The sequence below is a fragment of the Tursiops truncatus genome, unplaced genomic scaffold (assembly GCF_011762595.2).
Source record: "Tursiops truncatus isolate mTurTru1 unplaced genomic scaffold, mTurTru1.mat.Y mat_scaffold_690_arrow_ctg1, whole genome shotgun sequence".
NCBI classification, from domain to species: Eukaryota; Metazoa; Chordata; class Mammalia; order Artiodactyla; family Delphinidae; genus Tursiops; species Tursiops truncatus.
The window spans coordinates 1-22078 of NW_022983377.1; the positions used below are offsets into that span (position 1 = coordinate 1).

Consider the following 22078-nt stretch of genomic DNA (forward strand, 5'->3'; position numbering starts at 1 on the left):
TTTTGTGTTTCCATACAAATTGTAACTTTTTGTTCTAATTCTGTGAAAAAATGCCGTTGGTAATTGATAGGGATTGCATTGAATCTGTAGATTGCTTTGGGTAGTAGAGTCATTTTGACAGTATTGATTCTTCCGATCCAAGAACATGGTATATCTCTCATCTGTGTCATCTTGATTCTTTCATCAGTATCTTATAGTTTTGGAGTATAGGTCTTTGCCTCCTTAGGTAGGTTATTCCTAGGTATTTTATTCTCTTTGATGTGATGGTAAATGGGATTGTTTCCTTAATTTCCCTTTCTGATCTTTTGTTGTTAGTGTATAGGAATGCAAGAGATTTCTGTGTATTAATTTTGTATCCTGCAACTTTACCAAATCATTGATTAGCTCTAGTAGTTTTCTGGTAGCATCTTTAGGATTCTCTATGTATAGTATCATGTCATCTGCAAACAGTGACAGTTTTACTTCTTTTCCAATTTGGATTCCTTTTATTTCTTTTCCTTCTCTGCCATGGCTAGGACTTCCATACATTTTAAATAAAAGTGGAGAGAGTGGACATCCTTGTCTTGTTCCTGATCTTAGAGGAAATGTTTTCCGTTTTTCACCATTGAGAATGATGTCTGCTGTGGGTTTGTCACGTACATGTAGAATCTAAAAAATGGTACAAATGAACCCTATTTACAAAACAGAAATAGAGTCACAGATGTAGAAAACAAACTTATGGTTACCGGGGGTAAGGGAGGGGGAAGGGATAAATTGGGAGATTGGGATTGACATACACACACTACTATATATAAAATGGATACTATAAGACCTTCTGTAAAGCACAGGGAACTCTACTCAATACTCTGTAATGACCTACATGGGAATAGAATCTGAAAAAGAGTAGATATATGGATATGTATAACTGCTGTAGCAGAAGCTTGTTGAGGTACCCCCATTATGTTAGCCCTTATCAGCCCTTATTCTTTCTGCCTGTTCAACCTGTCTCCTACAGATGTTTTTCCCCTCGCCTTCTTGCTTAATTGCACTCTGAAAATGATTGCCCTCTAGCTAAAGTTGCACTAAGCACCTGGTGTTTACTTCTCCAAGACGACACTCCCTAAGACTCCTCTCCTTTGGGAGCATTCTTTATTCCAGAAGGGTGACGGGATGATACCTCAAGGACCACCAGAACCTGTTCCGGAACCACCGGACGCCAGCCCTAATGATCTCAATGTCTCCAGGAGGGAAGAAGAATGCAGACTACGTCAGTCCCGATCCTTTTCTACAGCCCCTGTTTTCCACCCTGAGACCGGAAGACCTTTCCTATTTCCCAGGAAGGGTTCACAGTCTTGAGAGCGTTGGCCCGCTGTGGCCCCCTTTGCCTGGCAAAGTAATAAAGCTGCTCTTTTCCTACTCCTCCAAAGCTCTGTCTCCGCGTTTCTATCCAGCACCGGTGAACAGAGGCCAGGGTTTCAGCAACGTCACTGGTTCACTTTGCTGTACAGCAGAAACTAACACAACATTGTAAATCAACTGTACTTCAATAAAAATTAATTTAAAAAATGATCACACCAAGACATGGGCATGAACTGGGAACGTCAGTGAAATCTAGGGAGCAGGTCACCCCCTGGACCCCTCCCTGGGCCAGGTGTTCTGGGGGAGGCTGTCACTGGGGGATTCCTGGCCAAACAGGATTAGGTTTGCTGTGATCCCAGTGGACCAACTGGCTTTTCAGAAAACTGGTCCAAAGACTGGCCCTGCCAGGAACCAACTACCCTCTGTCACATCAGTGCGTTGTGTCCGTGAGACCGGTGTGCAGTCCCTCCAGGTGACCATACAGAAGCGGGGGTTCTCTGGCCACCTCGAGGGAGCGCGTCCCCTCGAAGCCTCACAAAGTCTCCTGCACAGCAGTGTTTTAGCCTGGCGCATGGCTGCCGGTGGGGGATGCTCCTCTGTGTGCAGCCAGGGACCCTGCAACCTGGCCCGTTCCTCCCACCCGTCCTGCTCAGGAGCAGCAGGGGAGGAGGTTGATGCCCCATCACGGGCACAGGTGGGCTGGGGACGCAGGACCTGACCAGGAGGAGGACAGCACGCTCTGAGAGATGTAGACATCACCTTGCTGTGTCCTGTGTCACTGAACCAGCAGGTGTGGCAGCAGACAGCTGACTGCTCCGCGGACACCCCTGGAAGCTGTATTTTCAAAGCGGCTGGAAACCTGGGTTGGACCTTTGTGTTGGGAGTGAGGGTCTGTATCCAGAGAGACACAGGCCGGGCAGAGCCCCTTGCAACCACTGCGGCACTCTGGTGAACACTGTGGGGTGAAGGACAAGGGTGTCCCCCTGCCCAGACCTGGCCCGGCTGCGCTCTCTTGGTGACGTTGCAGGTCTCACAGCGGGCCGGGAGAATCACCCAGCTCAGCTCAGTAGAAGCTCCTGGGCCACCCCCAGGGCCCCAGCAGTCACCTCCCCTCCCCTCCCCCAGGGCTATTCCGGGCTCTGCTATGAAGGAAGCCACAACCCCCCTCCCCCATCAGTCACCTCCCCCAGTCTTGGCCTCCCACAAGGAAGCCCTGGACGGAGGGCACTGTCTAGGGTCACACAGCAGGCAGGGCAGGGCCAGGCCAAGCCCCCTACCCTGACCTGACACTCTTTATTCCACAAAGAGTCAGCCCAGCATGGACACCCGCCCCCTCTGCTGGTGCCCTGGGGCACCAGTCTGCAGGGGCTGTCCCAGCTCTGAGCTGAGCGGGGCAGGCCCGGTGCAACCCTCATGGTCAGTGTCCCCTCTGTGAAGTGGGCAATGGCAGCCCTGATGGGGACTTCAAGGCTCCCTGAGGGGCTGTGATGAGCCTGTAGATGTGCCAGTGCCGGCTGCTGGGGGATCCGCCTTGTGGGGCCGGGCAGTGGATGAAATCTTATCCCAGGTGTGCGGGGAGATGCTCCCCGGGTGGGGAGCTGACCTGGGTGATTGAGGACACGGTGGGGTCAGCGGTGGGCTCTACGGGAGTCCCCCCCGTGCATGAGCTGTTTCAGAGCAGGTGGTCCTGTCTCCTTGCTCCCAGCACCAGCCCACAGCAGTGCTCACTGACGGTTTGCTGAATGAATGAGTGAGTGAATGGATGAATGACATGTCTCGCAGGGCTGAGGAGCTGTGGAAAGAGCTGGGGGTGGGGGGGGGGCAGGTCAGCCAGCAGCTCACCCTGTAACCCTGGGCAGGTTCCCCAACCCCCATCCTGCTGACAGAGCCTCAGTTCTCTCCTCTGTGAATTGGGCCCACAATACCCACACTGCTTTGCTGTATGGACTCAGAGGGTCCATGAACCCCCTCCTGCCTGCCCCTACCTGCACTGAGTCAGTATAGATTGAGGAGCCAGGGTTCCCCCACCCCACAGAGCCTTAGGATGCCTCTGATGTCCAGAGGCTGCGGGGTCGTGTGCTCAGCACCGTCTCCCGGCCGGCACAGCACAGCCTCCTTGGAAGGGGGGGTGACCTCAGAAGGGGGGCCCGGATGCCCACCGTGTGTGTTGCCCTGAGCACCTGTGTCCGCCAGCGGCTGCCTCAGCTCTGGAACCTCTGTCTCCTAATCCATGAGGTGAGGGGGTGTTAGCACCCACTTCCTGGGCTGGTATGGGGGAGTTAGAACACGATCCACAGGCAAGTACCCACCTGGGGCTCTTTCCTCGTGGCAGAGAGATGACAGACACCTGCAGCAGAGCCGGGGACGATCAGTCCATAACCAGGCAGAGCTGGGGATGGTCAGTCCCACAACTGGGCAGAGCTGGGGACAGTTCTGCAGTAAGTTGCCAGCAATCATTAAGAGGCTCCCTGATGCCTGTCCAGCACCCAGCTGACGCTCTGAGGCACTAAGCGGGGGGGGGTGCAGCCCCTGCCCTCAGGGCACCTACCTTCTGGAGCGAGGTCAGAGCCCTGGTCGGGCTGGGAGATTGGACGGATAAAGAAACAGGAGCCCCTTTCTTTTTTTAATTAAAAAATTTTTTAAATTTTATATCGGAGTACAGTTGATTAACAATGTTGTGTTAGTTTCAGGTGTACAGCAAAGTGATTCAGTTATACATATACATGTATCTATTCTTTTCAAATCCTTTTCCCATTTAGGTTGTTACAGAATACTGAGCAGAATTCCCTGTGCTATATACAGTAAGTCCTTGTTGGTGATCTATTTCAAATACAGCAGTGTGTACATGTCAATCCCAAACTCCCAATCTATCCCTCCCGTCCTCGCCCCCCCTGCCCCCCGTAACCATACGTTCATTCTCTAAGTCTGTGAGTCTGTTTCTGTTTTGTAAATAAGTTCGTTTGTATCACTATTTTTAGATTCTGCATATGTGATATCATATGATATTTATCTTTCTGTCTGACTTACTTCACTTAGTGTGATAATCTCCAGGTCCATCCATGTTGCTGCAAATGGCGTTATTTCATCCTTTTTAATGGCTGAGTAATGTTCCACGAGCGCTTTTTAGATGCACCCAGTTTCTAGCTCCCGTGGACAGAGAAGGAAGGGCATCCAGGCCGCTGGCTCCCCTGGACCTGGTGACAACACAGAACAAATGGGGAAGGGGATGAGAGAGGAGAGGAAAGAGGACCCAGGAGAGGGGATTTGGGGGCTGAGGACTTTCAAGAGAGAAAGAACGGAGTGTGGTTCTCAAATCCACTCAGAGGCCGACAGTGGGGAGGACAGAGAGGGGATGGTTGGATTGGGCCCCTTGGAGGTCACTGGTACCTGGGAGTGCAGGGAAAGATGGGGTGATGTCAGGAAGAGAGGGCAATGTGGAGCCCCCAGAGCTGTGCTGTGAGGGGCTGAAGGGAGGAGGGTGTGGCTGGAGAGAACATGGCCCCAAGTCGGGTCATGGGTGGGAGACAGGTCCAGGGGGACCGGAGGGGGTGACAGGAACGTGGGTTGGCCTCAATGTGCCATCCTTGAGGATCAGAGCGTGGGTGCATGGCTGCCGAGAGGGGCAGCCTGGGTGAGCCAGATGGCTTACCTGGAGTGACCGAGTGCCTTGGAAGCCACTGGGGCTGCCTGCTAACTGAGTGAGGTCACAGTCAGAGGCCCTGTCGGAGTGCCCTGTGTCGTGGGCTCACACTCGGTGGCCCTACTGCTTTCATATGAGGAAGTACAATCCTCAGGAGTTTGTCAGGTCACAGAGGCCATCCTCGAGTCTGGGCATCTCATTACCTCCGGGTTCTTTCTTTCCCCAGGATCATGTCTGTGGGCCTATAATGGCCATCGGGAGGGAAACTGGGAGCTGCTGAGGCTTGAACGCTGGTGCTGGGCCCAGAGACGGCCTTCCTGCTCTCTGACCGCTGGCCTGGGTGTCTGGGTCCTCCGTTACTGCCATATCGGGACCAGGCAGGGCCGGGACTGGTCCCAGCTGGGGCAGGGCTTGCTCGGGCACTTGGGAAACAGCAAGTGACTGGCAGCCAGTGGTCTGAGACCTGGAAGGGGTTGGGTCACTCGTGGGCTGGTAGTGATTCCAGCCCCAGTGTCAACTGCAGGGAAGGGGACTGGAGTGGGGTGCGGTTACAGTGACCGCAGGGAAGTGGGGTGTCTCTGAGGTTTCACGGAGGGGCTGGGACATCCGAGGGGTGAAGCATCCCCACGGCTGACAGCCCAGTGGCTGCTCCGTGACAGGGCGTCCGTCCATCATGGGGCCTGAGATTCCCCGAATTCAGGGCCCCTCTTCCGTATGCCCCTCTGCACGCCCCCCAGGAGCGGTGGTGAAGTCTCACATCCTGGAGGAAGTGGGGACCCCAAAGGTTCTTGGCAGGAAAAGGCAGAGGCAGACACAGGGGCCTCAGTGGGGGAGAAGGGGAGCCGGCCTGCTGCTCTGGGGGGTTGCGGGAGGGCTGTCCTGGCCTCTGAGCTTCTGCTGTGCTCAGCACTGGGCTCCCTTCCCTGGACCCCAGATCCACAGCTCCTTGGACAGCAGCCCCTGACTGAAGGTGTCGTGACAGTTCCTGCATCTTTAGAGACCAGGGAGTGGGGAGTGGGGGCTGGGCCTGGGAAGCCACCTACTGGGGACTGACCCTCCTGGTGTTGGGGCAACCAAGGGTGAGCCCCTGCGGTGACCCTCCCTGGGAGCCTGGGCTGAGTTGGCGTCTTCAGAAAAGGCGACCCTCTCTCGGCCCGTCCCCCAGTGCCCTGACCCTGATTTCTGACCCAGAGCATGAGGAAGCCAGCCACTCTGACCTAAGGCCCCTGTCCCCCATGGTCCCTCATGGGCCTCAGCAACTCTGTCCCCTTAAGCCGTGGGTCCCAGGGAGGGAGACGTGATTCAGGTGGGCTCGGAGCTCCCCAGGGAGGAGGCTGGATGAGTCAGGAGGGCCTGGCCAGGGTGGGCAGGGCACTGGGGGCGGCTGGGAACCTGGGGGCAGGAGCTGAGCTCTGGGGTCGGGTGGACGGATGGGGTTCAGTCCTGCCGTGAACGTGGGCAGGTCACTCAGGGTCTCTGGGCCTTGTGTCTCCATCCGTAGGGCGTGTGTCATTATAGGATCTTCCTCCGAGGGAGGTTTGATGCCTGGCTGGTAAGGCCTGGAGAGCATTTAACCGGGGCGGGAGGGAAGCAGTGCCCCAGAGCAGAAGCTAAGATCAAAGTCCCTCCCCATGAGCCCAGGAGGAGAAGGGGCCACAGGAGGCCAGGGAGGAAGGAGGCGGAGACTGGGCTGGAGGCCCCCAGGAGTGGCCCAGCCCAGGGACCAGGCAGGACACAGAGGGAGAGGAACGTGGGCGAAGGTTCCCGAGTCAGCTATGCTAACAGCCATACTGGAAAGAAAGGACAAGCTGGGGGCAGGGAGGTGTGGAGGGTCCCCACCAGGGCAGGGAGGGAGGGCTCATCTGGAGGTCACCAGCCATGGGCAGCTCCGGCCAGGAAGGTGGCAGGGGGTGGGCACGGCCTTGTGCTGGAGGAGTAGTGGGAAGAAGGAGAAGGCGGATGGGTGATATGTCCTGGCTGGTTGCCTGGGAGATGCCCCCACCCAGGAGACTGTGAGCCTCTCCCTTTAGTTACTTTCTCACTGGCGCCTAGGATTCCCCACCCCGCCCCAGAATTCTGGAGAGAGTGCAAATTAAACACGAGACAAAAAAAAGAAATGAGCAGAGAGCATGATTTCTGAATAACGATGAGGGACATTTTATTGCAAGTTGTTTGGTGCAGGAAGAGGGCTGCGGTGGGCCCAGGTTGGGCACGGGGAGACCCTACCGGATCCTGTTGGGAGAATCTCTATGCCCTAATTTCTTTTTTTGGCCATGGTGTGTGGCAATTCAAGATCTTAGTTCCCCGACCAGGAATGGAACCTGTGCTCCCTGCAGTGGAAGCGCGGAGTCTTAACCACTGGACCCACTTGGAAGTCCTGGATGCCCTAATCATGGGAGCTCTGGGCACCCTCTTTGGCCCTGACCTTCAGGTTCACACGTTCTCATAACTTGACCTCCTGCCCTGTGCTCCCTGCTGCTGCCGACATCAGCTGTGACCTCTCATCCTTCCTGGGGCATCTGTCTGCCTGAAGATCCCCTCCCCCAGACCCTCTCCCCATGTCCTCATACAGCATGTCCATCCATCCATTTGTATTGGTGTCAGGTCTCTGCCCTTTTGGGGAGGGGGTTTCTTGCCTCATAGTCTCAGATTGTGAAGAATCCAGGGAAGCAGTTCAGATATTATCCTGGGGGCAGGGGAGTGGGGGAGAGGGCCTGAGGGCCGGCGGTGGGCGAGGTCCACACAAGAACAGCAAGTGTAGGGAAGTTGCAGAGTTGGGCTCTCCTGGGTCCTGCTGCCCTGCTCTGGAATATTCTCTGGGCTTTTCTGGGTGAGAGTGAAACTATCCCTCAGGAAACATGAGGAATCAAGAGGAGAAGGTCCCCGGGAGAGACCTCAGGGTCACAGTACCGGGAGCAAGAGGCTCACTGAGACCACCCCATCCTGTCCCCAACTGGGGTCTAAGAACAGTGAACAGACTAAAGGGTGAGGGTTACAGGCCCCAGAGCAATTCAGACCCCAGCCCCAGACAGGACAGAGAAAACAGAAAAACCTACCCAATTGTCACTCCTGACCCCAAGAAGATGGAAAGGGGGAGACTCACTCAGGATGGTCAGCTGGGTCCACACGCACACAGTGACACAGCCTCGAACATAAACCCACCTGTCAGCCACCCAGCCCTTAACCCAGGCCCACCTGCAGCGGTACCGAGGCTCCAGGACCACCCTCTTTGTCATGGGAGCTAGTCTGGCCTTGGGGAGGGAAGGGGAAACCTCTCCAATCCTGCAACTTCACCCCTGGGAAGTGGGGCTCCATCCATCCCCAGTTGTGGGAGGGGCAGGAGGGATGTCTGGGTGTCACATCACATCCCAGGGAACTCCCTTTCTGGAGAGCAGCTTGAGGGGGGCGTCATGGTGGGAGGGTGAGGAGCCTGTTTAGCACCCTGAGGGGATGGAGCTGTGCTCTCTGCAGAGCGAGGCCACGGGCATTCTGGAGGCTCCAGTGCCCTAGAGGCAGGTCCAACGGGGCCATGTTTCTAGTAACTTGTGTGTGTGTGTGTGCAATGAAAGGTGCAGCTATGAGATCCTATGTTAGCACCTAGGACAGTCATCTGGGAGGGTCTCTGATCCCATTCTGAGCTCCTAAAGAAGTGTACTAGTTTCACAGACGAACCCACGGCACCTTCCTAGAACATGATGCCGGACCTCGAGCTCATGGGGCCCATTGACCACCATGGACACCTGGACATGAGGCAGTTGTGGTGGAGTCAGTGCTGGGCTGACTTCTAAGGGTCAGAGAGAGAAAGGCTGACCTCGGCCCTGGGGCCTTGAATGGAGGCAGGACCCACCTGACACAAGTGGGAGGAGGGATACCCGGGGGAGTGTGGGATGAGTGACCAGGATCAGGGAATGGAGGTTCCTGTGAGTGTGACAGTGAGGGCCTGGGGAGGGGCAGAAGGCAGTGTCCCTGGGGAGGTGGGAGCAGGAGCGGGCTGGGAGGGGGTGCAGTGGGGGTGACTCTAGGATGAGGTCATGCAGAATAGCCAGGGTGAGTTTTAAACCAAAGGAAACATGGAATCAGTGGGTCTTCATCAATGGACAGAAGGACACTTGAGGGGGAAAGTCAAACCAGAATGTGGTGCTGAGGATTCCAGGGAAGGGAGCTGAGGTATTGTCCTGGGGGCCCCGGCAACCAAACACTGTGACCGGGACAATCAGGTGTGGAGGTGGTCCACACGGAGGAAGAAACATGGAAGAGGGTGGGGAGGGTGGACAGACTTCCATTCCTGCAGCGACCCAATTCCCTGTTCTCGAATGTTCTCTGGGGGGCGGGGGGGTCCTGCGTGACAGTGAAACAATTCCTCACAAGAGTCCCAAGACTCCATCCTCTATCTTGATTTCTTAAAGGATAAGAGGATTTTGTTCCCCTTTGAGGATGGTTGAGTTCAGGACACCAAATGCAGAAAGAAAAACGAGCAGAGCACGAGTTCTGAATGACAATGAGGACATTTTATTGAGAGTTGATTGGGTGCAGGAGGAAGGGCTGGGGGGACCAGGGTGGGTGGGTAGACCCTCCAGGGGTCCTGTGGCTCCAGTCCCCTGAGGATGTGAGGACCAGGACCTAAGAGGCACTCGGAGGCCGACACTGTCTTCTCCACGGTTTTTCCCATCGTGCGTGACCTGGCAGCTGACCCCCTTCTCATAAGATTTCCACTCGCTGGCCGTCAGGGCCAGGTAGCTGCTGGCCGCGTACTTGCTGTTGCTCTGTTTCGAGGGCTAGCTGGTCTCCACGCCCTTGGTGATGGTGGTGCTGCCTGACTTCCAGGCCACCGTCCACGCTGCCCGGGTAGAAAGTCATTGATGAGACACACCAGGGTGGCCTTGTTGGCACTGAGCTCCTCAGTGGAGGGCGCGAACAGCGTGACTGAGGGCGAGGACTTGGGCTGACCTGCAAAGTGAGGGAGAGACGGGAGGTCACTGGGGCAGCGTCCATCGCGGGAGCCCCTGACCTCAGGAGAGGCGGGCACAGGTGCCCAAAGTCCAGCGCATGGATCCCAGGCGGGCCCTTGCTCCCCTGAGGTCAGGCAGCCATGGCTGGGGTCGCTCACCTTCTGTCGGGGGATCCTCAGTGCCCGACTCCTGGGAGTTCGGGGCTCCCTGGCAAGTCTCCATCTCTTCCTCAGGCTCCCACGTCCCATAAACCACATCCCACCCTCTGCTCCCTGGTGCTGCCTGGCGTCCACCGTGAGGTCCCCTCTTTCCTCTGTCTGTCCTGGGCATCTGTCTGTCTGAGATCTGCCCCTGGTTCTCGTCTGGTGTCCTCATACAGGTCGTCTGTCTGTCCCCCGTTCAGACTCTCTTCGCTTTTGCGGGGGGCTTTGTTGCCCACAGTCCCCCTAACACCAGCCTCGCAGCCCCCAACCCTCTAGGGCTGCCACAGACACCACAGAGACCCCTCCAGGGCTGCCAGGGTGGAGGGAGCGTCAGCCCCAGGGCTGGGTCCAGGGAGTCCCGCAAATGAGAGTTTTCCATGTGGGTGAACGTTGTGTTCTGAGCCTGGGGTTGTGTCTGCTCTGAGGGGTCCCCTGACCTGTGAAGTCCCGCTGGGATTTGTCTGTCCTGGGACATCTGTCTGCCTGGCCAGGTCAGTTCCTGTCATCTGTCCCTATGAGGAGTCCCACGCTGGGCGTCTGAGCTAGGGGCTCACGTCCAGTGTGTAACTGGGTGCGGTGACCCTTAAGGCCCGAGTGTCCTGAGATCTGTGCGGCCTGGGGTGACCTGCTTGCTGGGAGGAGGATGGGGACCTAGCACCCTGAGGCCACCTTCTCAACGGGACACTCGTCTACCCTTCCCCCGTGTACTGTTCCCCTCCTCCACTCTCCAAGGCCCCTGGCTCTGGGGTCCCTCACTAGCCCCCATTTGGGTCCCTGAGCAGAAAGATCCCAGGATGACACCCATGCTCTGTCCAGCTCTTTCCAGTGTCCTTCCCACATCCCTGGACCCAGTGCCCCAGCCTGAGACCCCCATTCCTTGGGCCTCAGTCCTCCCCTTCTCCTCAGACCCTGGGTTGGGCACCCTGAGGAGGGAGCTGACATCCCAGCATCCAGAGAAGAAGGGCCTGGAGGGAAGGCTCGGGATGGGAAGAGCGAGGGGTGGCAGGAAGGTCACTGAGCCTGTCCCTACCATGCCCACCAGTTCTGTGAAGAACGACAGGCTTGGGGGCAATGGACAGCCTAGAGGGTGAAGGTGGCAGGCTCCGGAGAGTGAGACTCCAGCCCCGACAGGAGGGAAAAGACAAGAAAATCTGCCCAAATTTCACCGTGGACCCCGAAGAGGAGGGGAAGGGGGAGACTCACCCAGGACGGTCAGCTTGGTCCCTCCGCCGAACGGAAACACAGTGACACAAGCCTCGAACATAAACCCTCCTGACACCCCCTCCACCCCCTGCCCAGGCCCACCTGCAGCTGCACAGAGGCCCCAGGGCCACCCTCCTTGTCATGGGGGCTGGTCTGTCCTCGGGGAGGATGAGGGGGGACCTCACCCCACCAGCAACTTCAGCCCTGGGAAGCGGGGCTCCATCCTTCCCCAGGCATGGGAGGTGCAGGAGAGACATCTGGGTGTCACATCACATCCCAGGGACCTTCCTTTCCTGGAGGAGGTGGGGTCCCCTGGTCAGTAGCGTGGGGGGCGTCATGGTGGGAGGGTGAGGAGCCTGTTTAGCACCCTGAGGGGATGGAGCTGTGCTCTCTGCAGAGTGAGGCCACAGGATTCTGGAGGCTCCAGTGCCCTAGAGGCAGGTCCAACACGGTCCAAGTTTGCAGTAACTCGTGTGTGTGCCGGTGTGCGTGCATGTGCGTGTGTGTCTGTGTGTGTGTCTGCCTTTCTAACCACTCGGGTCCCTGTCCTGTGTAGCTCCTACAGCAATAATCTCACTGATCTGAGATCTCATTCCAGATCTAAGATGGTGAATCAGTACACAGTCAAGTCCACGGCACCGACCTAGACCGAAACTTGACGTTAGACTCATGGCCCCATCGACCACTCACATGGTTTTCACTGGCATTTGTGGTGGGTAGGTGGTGGGCTGGCCACCGAGAGATTGGTGAGAGCAGAGCTGGCCTCGTCCCCAGGAGCCTTGAAGGCAGTCGGGACCCTCCTGACACAAGTGGGAGGAGGACTGTCTAGAGGGAGTGTGCGATGAGTGACCAGGGTCAGGGACTGTGGTTCCTGTGCAGAGTGTGACCGGAAGGCCTGGGGGAGGGGCACAGGGCTGTTTCCCTAGGGAGGTGCGAGCAGGAGGTGCCATGAGGGGTGTGGGAACTCTAGGACGAGGTCACGCGGAATTACCGGGGTGGGTTTTGAGCAAAAGGACACGTGGAATCGGTGGGTCATCATCTACAGAACCGACGGACTCCTGAGGGCTACACAATCCAGAATGTGGCGCTGAGGATTCCAGGGAAGGGAGCTGAGGTATTGTCCTGGGGGCCCTGGCAACCAAACACTGTGTGACCGGGACAATCAGATGTGGAGGTGGTCCACACGGAGGAGGAAACATGGAAGAGGGGTAGGGAGGGTGGACAGACTTCCATTCCTGCAGCGACCCAATTCCTGTTCTCGAATGTTCTCTGGGGGGCGGGGGGGGGTCCTGGGTGACAGTGAAACCATTCCTCACAAGAGTCCCAAGACTCCATCCCCTATCTTGATTTCTTAAAGGATAAGAGGATTTGTTTCCCCTTTGAGGATGGTTGAGTTCAGGACACCAATGCAGAAAGAAAAACGAGCAGAGCACGAGTTCTGAATGACAATGAGGACATTTTATTGAGAGTTGATTGGGTGCAAGGAGGAAGGGCTGGGGGGACCAGGGTGGGTGGGTAGACCCTCCAGGGTCCTGTGGCTCCAGTCCCCTGAGGATGTGAGGACCAGGACCTAAGAGCAACTCGGAGGCCGACACTGTCTTCTCCACGGTTTTCCCATCGTGCGTGACCTGGCAGCTGACCCCCTTCTCATAAGATTTCCACTCGCTGGCCGTCAGGGCCAGGTAGCTGCTGGCCGCGTACTTGCTGTTGCTCTGTTTCGAGGGCTGGCTGGTCTCCACGCCCTTGGTGATGGTGGTGCTGCCTGACTTCCAGGCCACCGTCACGCTGCCCGGGTAGAAGTCATTGATGAGACACACCAGGGTGGCCTTGTTGGCACTGAGCTCCTCAGTGGAGGGCGCGAACAGCGTGACTGAGGGCGAGGACTTGGGCTGACCTGCAAGTGAGGGAGAGACGGGAGGTCACTGGGCAGCGTCCATTGCGGGAGCCCCTAACCTCAGGAGAAGCGGGCACAGGTGCCAAAGTCCAGCGCATGGATCCCAGGCGGGCCCTTGCTCCCCTGAGGTCAGGCAGCCATGGTTGGGGTCGCTCACCTTCTGTCGGGGGATCCTCAGTTGCCTGACTCCTGGGAGTTCGGGGCTCCTGGCAGTCTCCATCTCTTCCTCAGGCTCCCACGTCCCATAAACCACATCCCACCCTCTGCTCCCTGGTGCTGCCTGGCGTCCACCCTGAGGTCCCCTCTTTCCTCTGTCTGTCCTGGCATCTGTCTGTCTGAGATCTGCCCCTGGTTCTCGTCTGGTGTCCTCATACAGGTCGTCTGTCTGTCCCCATTCAGGCTCTCTTCCCTTTCAGGGGGGGGGGGGTTGTTGCCCACAGTCCCCCTAACACCAGCCTCGCAGCTCCCAACCCTCTAGGGCTGCCACAGACACCACAGAGACCCCTCCAGGGCTGCCAGGGTGGAGGGAGCATCAGCCCCAGGGCTGGGTCCAGGGAGTCCCACAAATGAGAGTTTCCATGTGGGTGAACGTTGCGTTCTGAGCCTGGGGCTGTGTCTGCTCTGAGGGGTCCCCTGACCTGTGAAGTCCCGCTGGGGATCTGTCTGTCCTGGGACATCTGTCTGCCTGGCCAGGTCAGTTCCTGTCACCTGTCCCTATGAGGAGTCCCCACGCTGGGCGTCTGAGCTAGGGGCTCACGTCCAGTGTGTAACTGGGTGCGGTGACCCTTAAGGCCCGAGTGTCCTGAGATCTGTGCGGCCTGGGGTGACCTGCTTGCTGGGAGGAGGATGGGGACCTAGCACCCTGAGGCCACCTTCTCAACGGGACACTCGTCTACCCTTCCCCCGTGTACTGTTCCCTCCTCCACTCTCCAAGGCCCCTGGCTCTGGGGTCCCTCACTAGCCCCCATTTGGGTCCCTGAGCAGAAAGATCCCAGGATGACACCCATGCTCTGTCCAGCTCTTTCCAGTGTCCTTCCCACATCCCTGGACCCAGTGCCCCAGCCTGAGACCCCCATTCCTTGGGCCTCAGTCCCTCCCTTCTCCTCAGACCCTGGGGTTGGGCACCCTGAGGAGGGAGCTGACATCCCAGCATCCAGAGAAGAAGGGCCTGGAGGGAAGGCTCGGGATGGGAAGAGCGAGGGGTGGCAGGAAGGTCACTGAGCCTGTCCCTACCATGCCCACCAGGTTCTGTGAAAGAATGACAGGCTTGGTGGCAATGGACAGCCTAGAGGGTGAAGGTGACAGGCTCCGGAGAGTGAGACTCCAGCCCCAGACAGGAGGGAAAAGACAAGAAAATCTGCCCAAATTTCACCGTGGACCCCGAAGAGGAGGGGAAGGGGGAGACTCACCCAGGACGGTCAGCTTGGTCCCTCCGCCGAACGGAAAACACAGTGACACAGCCTCGAACATAAACCCTCCTGACACCCCCTCCACCCCCTGCCCAGGCCCACCTGCAGCTGCACAGAGGCCCCAGGGCCACCCTCCTTGTCATGGGGGCTGGTCTGTCCTCGGGGAGGATGAGGGGGGACCTCACCCCACCAGCAACTTCAGCCCTGGGAAGCGGGGCTCCATCCTTCCCCAGGCATGGGAGGTGCAGGAGAGACATCTGGGTGTCACATCACATCCAGGGACCTTCCTTTCCTGGAGGAGGTGGGGTCCCCTGGTCAGTAGTGTGGGGGGCGTCATGGTGGGAGGGTGAGGAGCCTGTTTAGCACCCTGAGGGGATGGAGCTGTGCTCTCTGCAGAGTGAGGCCACAGGATTCTGGAGGCTCCAGTGCCCTAGAGGCAGGTCCAACACGGTCAAGTTTGCAGTAACTCGTGTGTGTGCCGGTGTGCGTGCATGTGCGTGTGTGTCTGTGTGTGTGTCTGCCTTTCTAACCACTCGGGTCCCTGTCCTGTGTAGCTCCTACAGCAATAATCTCACTGATCTGAGATCTCATTCCAGATCTAAGATGGTGAATCAGTACACAGTCAAGTCCACGGCACCGACCTAGACCGAAACTTGACGTTAGACTCATGGCCCCATCGACCACTCACATGGTTTTCACTGGCATTTGTGGTGGGTAGGTGGTGGGCTGGCCACCGAGAGATTGGTGAGAACAGAGCTGGCCTCGTCCCAGGAGCCTTGAAGGCAGTCGGGACCCTCCTGACACAAGTGGGAGGAGGACTATCTAGAGGGAGTGTGTGGATGAGTGACCAGGGTCAGGGACTGTGGGTCCTGTGCAGAGTGTGACCGGAAGGCCTGGGGGAGGGGCACAGGGCTGTTTCCCTAGGGAGGTGCGAGCAGGAGGTGCCATGAGGGGGGTGGGAACTCTAGGACGAGGTCATGCGGAATTACCGGGGTGGGTTTTGAGCAAAAGGACACGTGGAATCGGTGGGTCATCATCTACGGAGCCGACGGACTCCTGAGGGCGACACAATCCAGAATGTGGTGCTGAGGATTCCAGGGAAGGGAGCTGAGGTATTGTCCTGGGGGCCCTGGCAACCAAACACTGTGACCGGGACAATCAGATGTGGAGGTGGTCCACACGGAGGAGGAAACATGGAGGAGGGTAGGGGAGGGTGGACAGACTTCCATTCCTGCAGCGACCCAATTCCCTGTTCTCGAATGTTCTCTGGGGGCGGGGGGGTCCTGCGTGACAGTGAAACCATTCCTCACAAGAGTCCCAAGACTCCATCCTCTATCTTGATTTCTTAAAAGGATAAGAGGATTTTGTTCCCCTTTGAGGATGGTTGAGTTCAGGACACCAATGCAGAAAGAAAACGAGCAGAGCACGAGTTCTGAATGACAATGAGGACATTTTATTGAGAGTTGATTGGGTGCAGGAGGAAGGGCTGGGGGGACCAGGGTGGGTGGGTAGACCCTCCAGGGGTCCTGTGGCTCCAGTCCCCTGAGGATGTGAGGACCAGGACCTAAGAGCACTCGGAGGGCCGACACTGTCTTCTCCACGGTTTTCCCATCGTGCGTGACCTGGCAGCTGACCCCCTTCTCATAAGATTTCCACTCGCTGGCCGTCAGGGCCAGGTAGCTGCTGGCCGCGTACTTGCTGTTGCTCTGTTTCGAGGGCTGGCTGGTCTCCACGCCCTTGGTGATGGTGGTGCTGCCTGACTTCCAGACCACCGTCACGCTGCCCGGGTAGAAGTCATTGATGAGACACACCAGGGTGGCCTTGTTGGCCTTGAGCTCCTCATTGGAGGGCGCGAACAGAGTGACTGAGGGCGGGGACTTGGCTGACCTGCAAAGTCAGGGAGAGACGGGAGGTCACTGGGGCAGCGTCCATCGCGGGAGCCCCTGACCTCAGGAGAGGCGGGCACAGGGTGCCCAAAGTCCAGTGCATGGATCCCAGGCGGGCCCTTGCTCCCCTGAGGTCAGGCAGCCATGGGCTGGGGTCGCTCACCTTCTGTCGGGGGATCCTCAGTGCCCGACTCCTGGGAGTTCGGGGCTCCCTGGCAAGTCTCCATCTCTTCCTCAGGCTCCCACGTCCCATAAACCACATCCCACCCTCTGCTCCCTGGTGCTGCCTGGCGTCCACCCTGAGGTCCCCTCTTTCCTCTGTCTGTCCTGGGCATCTGTCTGTCTGAGATCTGCCCCTGGTTCTCGTCTGGTGTCCTCATACAGGTCGTCTGTCTGTCCCCCGTTCAGGCTCTCTTCCCTTTTGCGGGGGGCTTTGTTGCCCACAGTCCCCTAACACCAGCCTCGCAGTCCCCAACCCTCTAGGGCTGCCACAGAGACCACAGAGACCCCTCCAGGGCTGCCAGGGTGGAGGAGCGTCAGCCCCAGAGCTGGGGTCCAGGAGTCCCGCAAATGAGAGTTTCCATGTGGGTGAACGTTCTGTTCTGAGCCTGGGGTTGGTGTCTGCTCTGAGGGGTCCCCTGACCTGTGTAGTCCCGCTGGGGATCTGTCTGTCCTGGGACATCTGTCTGCCTGGCCGGGTCAGTTTCCTGTCACCTGTCCTCTATGAGGAGTCCCCACGCTGGGCATCTGAGTCAGCGGCTCACGTCCAGTGTGTAACTGGGTGCGGTGACCCTTAAGGCCCGAAGTGTCCTGAGATCTGTGCGGCCTGGGGTGTCCTGCTTGCTGGGAGGAGGATGGGGACCTAGCCCCTGAGGCCACCTTCTCAACGGGACACTCGTCTACCCTTCCCCCATGTACTGTTCCCTCCACCACTCCTCCAAGGCCCCTGGCTCTGGGGTCCCTCACTAGCCCCGATTTGGGTCCCTGAGCAGAAAGATCCCAGGATGACACCCATGCTCTGTCCACCTCTTTCCAGTGTCCTTCCCACATCCCTGGACCCAGTGCCCCAGCCTGAGACCCCCCATTCCTTGGCCTCAGTCCCTCCCTTCTCCTCAGACCCTGGGGTTGGGCACCCTGAGGAGGGAGCTGACATCCCAGCATCCAGAGAAGAAGGGCCTGGAGGGAAGGCTCGGGATGGGAAGAGCGAGGGGTGGCAGGAGGGTCACTTAGCCCGTCCCCACCATGCCCACCAGGTTCTGTGAAGAACGACAGGCTTGGGGTGAAGGACAGCCTAGAAAGGTGAAGGTGACAGGTTCCAGAGAGTGAGACCCCAGCCCCAGACAGGAGGGAAAAGAAAAGAAAATCTGCCCAAATTTCACTGTGGACCTGAAGAGGAGGGGAAGGGGAGACTCACCCAGGACGGTCAGCTTGGTCCCTCCGCCGAGCACATAACACAGTGACACAGCCTCGAACATAAACCCTCCTGACACCCCCTCCACCCCCTGCCCAGGCCCACCTGCAGCTGCACAGAGGCCCCAGGGCCACCTTCCTTTTCATGGGTGCTGGTCTATCCTCGGGGAGGATGAGAGGGGATCCCACCCCACCAGCAACTTCAGCCCTGGGAAGCGGGGCTCCATCCTTCCCAGGCATGGGAGGTGCAGGAGAGACATCTGGGTGTCACATCACATCCAGGGCCTTCCTTTCTGGAGGAGGTGGGGTCCCCTGGTCAGTAGCGTGGGGGGCGGTCATGGTGGGAGGGTGAGGAGCCTGTTTAGTACCCTGAGGGGATGGAGCTGTGCTCTCTGCAGAGCGAGGCCACAGGGATTCTGGAGGCTCCAGTGCCCTAGAGGCAGGTCCAACACGGCCAAGTTTGCAGTAACTCATGTGTGTGCCGGTGTGCACGCATGTGCGTGTGTGGTCCTGCCTTCTAACCACTCGGGTCCCTGTCCTGTGTAGCTCCTATAAGCAATAATCTCACTGATCTGAGATCTCATTCCAGATCTAAGATGGTGAATCAGTACACAGTCAAGTCCACGGCACCGTCCTAGACCGAAAACTTGACGTTAGACTCATGGCCCCATCGACCACTCACATGGTTTCACTGGGCATTTGTGGTGGGTAGGTGGTGGGCTGGCCACCGAGAGATGGTGAGAGCAGAGCTGGCCTCGTCCCAGGAGCCTTGAAGGCAGTCGGGACCCTCCTGACACAAGTGGGAGGAGGACTGTCTAGAGGGAGTGTGGGATGAGTGACCAGGGTCAGGGACTGTGGGTCCTGTGCAGAGTGTGACCGGAAGGCCTGGGGGAGGGGCACAGGGCCTGTTTCCCTAGGGAGGTGCGAGCAGGAGGTGCCATGAGGGCGTGGGAACTCTAGGACGAGGTCATGCGGAATTACCGGGGTGGGTTTTGAGCAAAAGGACACGTGGAATCGGTGGGTCATCATCTACGGAGCCGACGGACTCCTGAGGGCTACACAATCCAGAATGTGGTGCTGAGGATTCCAGGGAAGGGAGCTGAGGTATTGTCCTGGGGACCCTGGCAACCAAACACTGTGACCGGGACAATCAGATGTGGAGGTGGTCCACACGGAGGAGGAAACATGGAGGAGGGTAGGGAGGGTGGACAGACTTCCATTCCTGCAGTGACCCAATTTCCTGTTCTCGAATGTTCTCTGGGGGGCGGGGGGGTCCTGGGTGACAGTGAAAACCATTCCTCACAAGAGTCCCAAGACTCCATCCTCTATCTTGATTTCTTAAAAGGATAAGAGGATTTTGTTCCCCTTTGAGGATGGTTGAGGTTCAGGACACCAAATGCAGAAAGAAAACAGCAGAGCACGAGTTCTGAATGACAATGAGGACATTTTATTGAGAGTTGATTGGGTGCAGGAGGAAGGGCTGGGGGGACCAGGGTGGGTGGGTAGACCCTCCAGGGGTCCTGTGGCTCCAGTCCCCTGAGGATGTGAGGACCAGGACCTAAGAGCACTCGGAGGGCGACACTGTCTTCTCCACGGTTTTCCCATCGTGCGTGACATGGCAGCTGACCCCCTTCTCATAAGATTTCCACTCGCTGGCCGTCAGGGCCAGGTAGCTGCTGGCCGCGTACTTGCTGTTGCTCTGTTTCGAGGGCTGGCTGGTCTCCACGCCCTTGGTGATGGTGGTGCTGCCTGACTTCCAGGTCACCGTCACGCTGCCCGGGTAGAAGTCATTGATGAGACACACCAGGGTGGCCTTGTTGGCGTCGAGCTCCTCTTTGGAGGGCGCGAACAGAGTGACTGAGGGCGAGGACTTGGGCTGACCTGCAAAGTGAGGGAGAGACGGGAGGTCACTGGGGCAGCGTCCATCGCGGGAGCCCCTGACCTCAGGAGAAGCGGGCACAGGTGCCCGAAGTCCAGTGCATGGATCCCAGGCGGGCCCTTGCTCCCCTGAGGTCAGGCAGCCATGGCTGGGGTCGCTCACCTTCTGTCGGGGGATCCTCAGTGCCCGACTCCTGGGAGTTCGGGGCTCCCTTGCAAGTCTCCATCTCTTCCTCAGGCTCCCACATCCCATAAACCACATCCCACCCTCTGCTCCCTGGTGCTGCCTGCCGTCCACCCTGAGGTCCCCTCTTTCCACTGGGTGTCTGTCTGTCCTGGGCATTTGTCTGTCTGAGATCTGCCCCTGGTTCTCGTCTGGTGTCCTCATACAGGTCGTCTGTCTGTCCCCCATACAGGATCTCTTCCCTTTTGCGGGGGGCTTTGTTGCCCACAGTCCCCCTAACACCAGCCTCGCAGCCCCCAACCCTCTAGGGCTGCCACAGAGACCACAGAGACCCCTCCAGGGCTGCCAGGGTGGAGGGAGCGTCAGCCCCAGGGCTGGGGTCCAGGGAGTCCCGCAAATGAGAGTTTCCATGTGGGTGAACGTTGTGTTCTGAGCCTGGGGTTGTGTCTGCTCTGAGGGGTCCCCTGACCTGTGAAGTCCCGCTGGGGATTTGTCTGTCCTGGGACATCTGTCTGCCTGACCAGGTCAGTTCCTGTCATCTGTCCCTATGAGGAGTCCCCACGCTGGGCGTCTGAGCTAGGGGCTCACGTCCAGTGTGTAACTGGGTGCGGTGACCCTTAAGGCCCGAGTGTCCTGAGATCTGTGCGGCCTGGGGTGACCTGCTTGCTGGGTGGAGGATGGGACCTAGCACCCTGAGGTCACCTTCTCAACGGGACACTCGTCTACCCTTCCCCCGTGTACTGTTCCCTCCTCCACTCTCCAAGGCCCCTGGCTCTGGGGTCCCTCACTAGCCCCCATTTGGGTCCCTGAGCAGAAAGATCCCAGGATGACACCCATGCTCTGTCCAGCTCTTTCCAGTGTCCTTCCCACATCCCTGGACCCAGTGCCCAGCCTGAGACCCCCATTCCTTGGGCCTCAGCCCCTCCTTCTCCTCAGACCTTGGGGTCGGCTCCCTGAGGAGGGAGCTGACATCCCAGCATCCAGAGAAGAAGGGCCTGGAGGGAAGGCTCGGGATGGGAAGAGCGAGGGGTGGCAGGAGGGTCACTTAGCCTGTCCCCACCATGCCCACCAGGTTCTGTGAAGAATGACAGGCTTGGGGGCAATGGACAGCCTAGAGGGTGAAGGTGACAGGCTCCGGAGAGTGAGACTCCAGCCCCAGACAGGAGGGAAAAGACAAGAAAATCTGCCCAAATTTCACCGTGGACCCCGAAGAGGAGGGGAAGGGGGAGACTCACCCAGGACGGTCAGCTTGGTCCCTCCGCCGAACGGATAACACAGTGACACAGCCTCGAACATAAACCCTCCTGACACCCCCTCCACCCCCTGCCCAGGCCCACCTGCAGCTGCACAGAGGCCCCAGGGCCACCCTCCTTGTCATGGGGCTGGTCTGTCCTCGGGGAGGATGAGGGGGGACCCCACCCCACCAGCAACTTCAGCCCTGGGAAGCGGGGCTCCATCCTTCCCCAGGCATGGGAGGTGCAGGAGAGACATCTGGGCGTCACATCACATCCCAGGGGCCTTCCTTTCCTGGAGGAGGTGGGGTCCCCTGGTCAGTAGCGTGGGGGGACGTCATGGTGGGAGGGTGAGGAGCCTGTTTAGCACCCTGAGGGGATGGAGCTGTGCTCTCTGCAGAGCGAGGCCACAGGGATTCTGGAGGCTCCAGTGCCCTAGAGGCAGGTCCAACACGGCCAAGTTTGCAGTAACTCGGTGTGTGCCGGTGTGCGCGCATGTGCGTGTGTGTCTGTGTGTGTGTCTGCCTTTCTAACCACTCGGGTCCCTGTCCTGTGTAGCTCCTACAGCAATAATCTCACTGATCTGAGATCTCATTCCAGATCTAAGATGGTGAATCAGTACACAGTCAAGTCCACGGCACCGTCCTAGACCGAAACTTGACGTTAGACTCATGGCCCCATCGACCACTCACATGGTTTTCACTGGCATTTGTGGTGGGTAGGTGGTGGGCTGGCCACCGAGAGATTGGTGAGAGCAGAGCTGGCCTCGTCCCAGGAGCCTTGAAGGCAGCCGGGACCCTCCTGACACAAGTGGGAGGAGGACTGTCTAGAGGGAGTGTGCGATGAGTGACC

The 22078-nt window shown here is 58.2% G+C and overlaps 1 long non-coding RNA gene, 1 pseudogene and 1 gene segment (V, D, J or C); all 3 read right to left on the reverse strand.

The window, feature by feature from the left end:
- Positions 1–528: 528 nt before the first annotated feature.
- Positions 529–3708, reverse strand: LOC141277782 (uncharacterized). The gene is made up of 3 exons (XR_012329611.1): positions 3648–3708; positions 3498–3561; positions 529–648 (listed from the first exon to the last, which is right to left on the reverse strand). It is a non-coding gene; the product is annotated as an uncharacterized lncRNA (long non-coding RNA).
- A 5346-nt stretch (positions 3709–9054) lies between these two features.
- Positions 9055–11394, reverse strand: LOC117310954 (Ig lambda chain C region-like; annotated as a pseudogene).
- A 636-nt stretch (positions 11395–12030) lies between these two features.
- LOC117310956 (Ig gamma chain C region-like) lies at positions 12031–20058 on the reverse strand. The segment is given in 6 exon segments: positions 12031–12158; positions 12904–13227; positions 14637–14738; positions 16201–16523; positions 19501–19813; positions 19974–20058. Coding segments are annotated over 6 exon segments (1275 nt in total).
- Positions 20059–22078: the final 2020 nt, after the last annotated feature.